A 2,820-nucleotide genomic window follows, 5' to 3' on the forward strand; every position below is an offset into this window, starting at 1 on the left:
TTGGATGTAAATGAAGAAGGTTAGGTTACATGACCTGGGGCCCGATTCTCCTAATTTTACTTAAGTGACACGATTCATATTCGACTGCGATCCAATCCCGACTCGATTACGATTGAAGCGTATGTGGCATTCCGCATTTTTTTCTTTTAAATAAACGTTTTTATTCTTTTCTGTCATTCAATAATGAATAATTTTGTCTGCAAATGATTTACGATTGCAATATGATTGTAGAGCAAACTACCGTATAGATCAAAATCACCAAAATAGCAGACCAATCGCAAACCAATCGAATGTCGTTGGAATACGATTGGTCTTAGTAGCAGAATGCCCGATATGGTTAAAACAGCTATTGCGATCATATTGCGATTCGATTTCTATTCAATTTTGACATTATTAACTTAGGAGAATCGGGCCCCAGATTTGGTGTTTAGATGGTTTTGTTGCTGGTTAATCTTGATTCGATCTAAAAAATGCATTACTCTTTCTCCTATAGACAAATATGTAAATAATGACATTGAATTGCAATGATCATCATAATCATTACTTCATTTTATATACAGCATTATAATTTGACTCAAAAAAATATATTACTAGTGGTTTATTTATTGCACTTTGTACAGGTCTTTGTGTAGGTACTATAAAATGAAACTATTAATTTTTATATTGGGCGTGGTTCATTTTATATCGGTAAGTTTTTTAAAATGTAATTTTGAGTCATGTTTCGGTTTGTAGATTCCGCTATAACATTATTAAACTTCTTATTACAGGAATCATGATTTTTTGGATCTTTTATTTCAAAGATTAAAGTTTGTCAAGATTATTCACAAAAGCTATACCTATTTGATAAACTATCGAGTCACTCCAAACGAGTTATGCCCAATTCGTCATTTTAGTGATTTGGCATCCATAAAAAACGTGTCTCAGTTTGTCATTCGATAAAATATTTTATTTTGCTTAGTCTCAATTCGTCATCCGTACTTTATTTTGTAAAAAGTACTGTAACATACCTGCTGTATTTTTATTATTGTTTTTTAGTCTGCGGAGATTTATCCAGAGAGATTGGAGACAATAATTCGCAGTACCAAGTATATAAAAAACATCAACTTCAAGTTCAGAAGACATACTCGCAACAGCCCTTATTACATTGACTTTGATTACAACGCTGTATGTGGTTACGGGAACAATTTGACGGTATGTATTTAAGTAAATACTGAGATAAAATCCATTTAAATTCAATTAGTTACTATAAATTAACCAAACAATAACAAATCTAATGGTTAAATCTACATAAAAGGAAGGAACTGACAACATTTTGTATTTCACGATTAAAATGTCTGTCACGCTAAAATGGCCGACCATGGAGAACCATATTTTCCCTTCCTTCGTGAGGCCGATAAACAAAATAATTTATCGAGACTTTTTATTATTGTTTTTAAGACCGATGGCAGTAAAATGTTTAATAAACTTATTTCGATACTCATTTACAGCTCAAATGGAAGTTATTTGAATACATAAGTGGACGCTATGTACCTGTACCAGTGCAGTTTGAGTATAGACTATGTGACTTTTTATACAAAGACCCATTTTTCGGACAGATGTACGCGAAGCAATTGCCAGGAAACTGGACGTGCCCTTTTCCTCCAGTGAGTATTTCTTATTAGATTATTATCTATACTACATAATATTAAGAAGCTAAGTAGTTTGTTTGGATGCGCTAACCTTAAGAACACACATCCATCATGAAGAGAATACATTTCAGCCGGCAGCGCTATGTAGATCCCACGAGATGCCGATGAAATCGCTGGCGAACTAGTATTTAATAAGTAAACTTTACTTCTAAGTAATTTCTGGAACTTCAACATCTTGTGACACTAGTCAAACCACTTCGAATCAGAGTAAAGGATAACCATCCGATCTCACAGAATACAATTTACACCTAATCTAGTACATATACTTAACTGATGGTATCATCATCCTCCGAGCCTTTTTCCCAACTATGTTGGGGTCGGCTTCCAGTCTAACTTATTCAGCTGAGTACCAGTGCTTTACAAGAAGCGACTGCCTATCTGACCTCCTCAACCCAGTTAGTAAGTTAACTGATGGTATATACGTACTCTTTGTTACACCAGTAGTGGTCTTCATAGTCTCATTAAAAGTTATGTTCCTTTTTACAGGGTAAAAGTCCCTTCAAAAACTTAGTGATGCATATAGAGAACCTGCCACTAGTACCCTTCACGTATTCGTCACTGATTGTGAGGACCCGTGCTGATCTCATTATATTCATGGAAGAAGAAATAGCTTTGGTAAAGATATATTTACAAGTCAGGCAGATGTTGAAGAAGTCTCTTACGAATGGATAAAAAAGGTACCATCGACACTATTGTCTGCTGAATAACTTTGAATCTTAGCGTGTAGCAATAAAGTTTAAATTAGTTAGTCGAAAAATTACGGGAGTTTTACAATTTGTGTTTATAATATAATATAAAATTTATTTTGGGCAAAGTGGATACAATAATAAGAATAATAAACGAATCTGACACTATGCATGACTTCTTTTTTTTATACGAAGGTTCCCGCCCTTAACTGCGTAAATGTACTAAGCTGGATTTCATTAGTATTTAAATAATACTCCCTTAAAAATATAGGTCCTACTTGACTAAAGCTATATCCAACACTAGAGATGCAAGATGCAGCAAGAATCCTATGTTTCCAAGCAGTTCATTAGTTTGAATTGTCAGTCAGATTCTGGCAAGTTCCACGGGGCAGTTGCCAACATCGTAACGAACATTCTAGAATAGAAACAAAGAGGCTCATACTGTG

General features: G+C 34.3%; 1 protein-coding gene across 1 annotated transcript; it reads left to right on the forward strand.

The window, feature by feature from the left end:
• Window positions 1-642: 642 nt before the first annotated feature.
• Window positions 643-2,531, forward strand: LOC124637508. Its single transcript, XM_047174022.1, has 4 exons — window positions 643-687; window positions 1,036-1,191; window positions 1,488-1,643; window positions 2,175-2,531. Exons 1-4 carry the CDS (start codon window positions 643-645, stop codon window positions 2,358-2,360), a joined length of 543 nt encoding a protein of 180 aa, XP_047029978.1. The 3' UTR covers window positions 2,361-2,531.
• The last annotated feature ends 289 nt before the right edge of the window (window positions 2,532-2,820 follow it).

This window comes from Helicoverpa zea, chromosome 16 (genome assembly GCF_022581195.2).
Source record: "Helicoverpa zea isolate HzStark_Cry1AcR chromosome 16, ilHelZeax1.1, whole genome shotgun sequence".
Classification (NCBI taxonomy): Eukaryota; Metazoa; Arthropoda; class Insecta; order Lepidoptera; family Noctuidae; genus Helicoverpa; species Helicoverpa zea.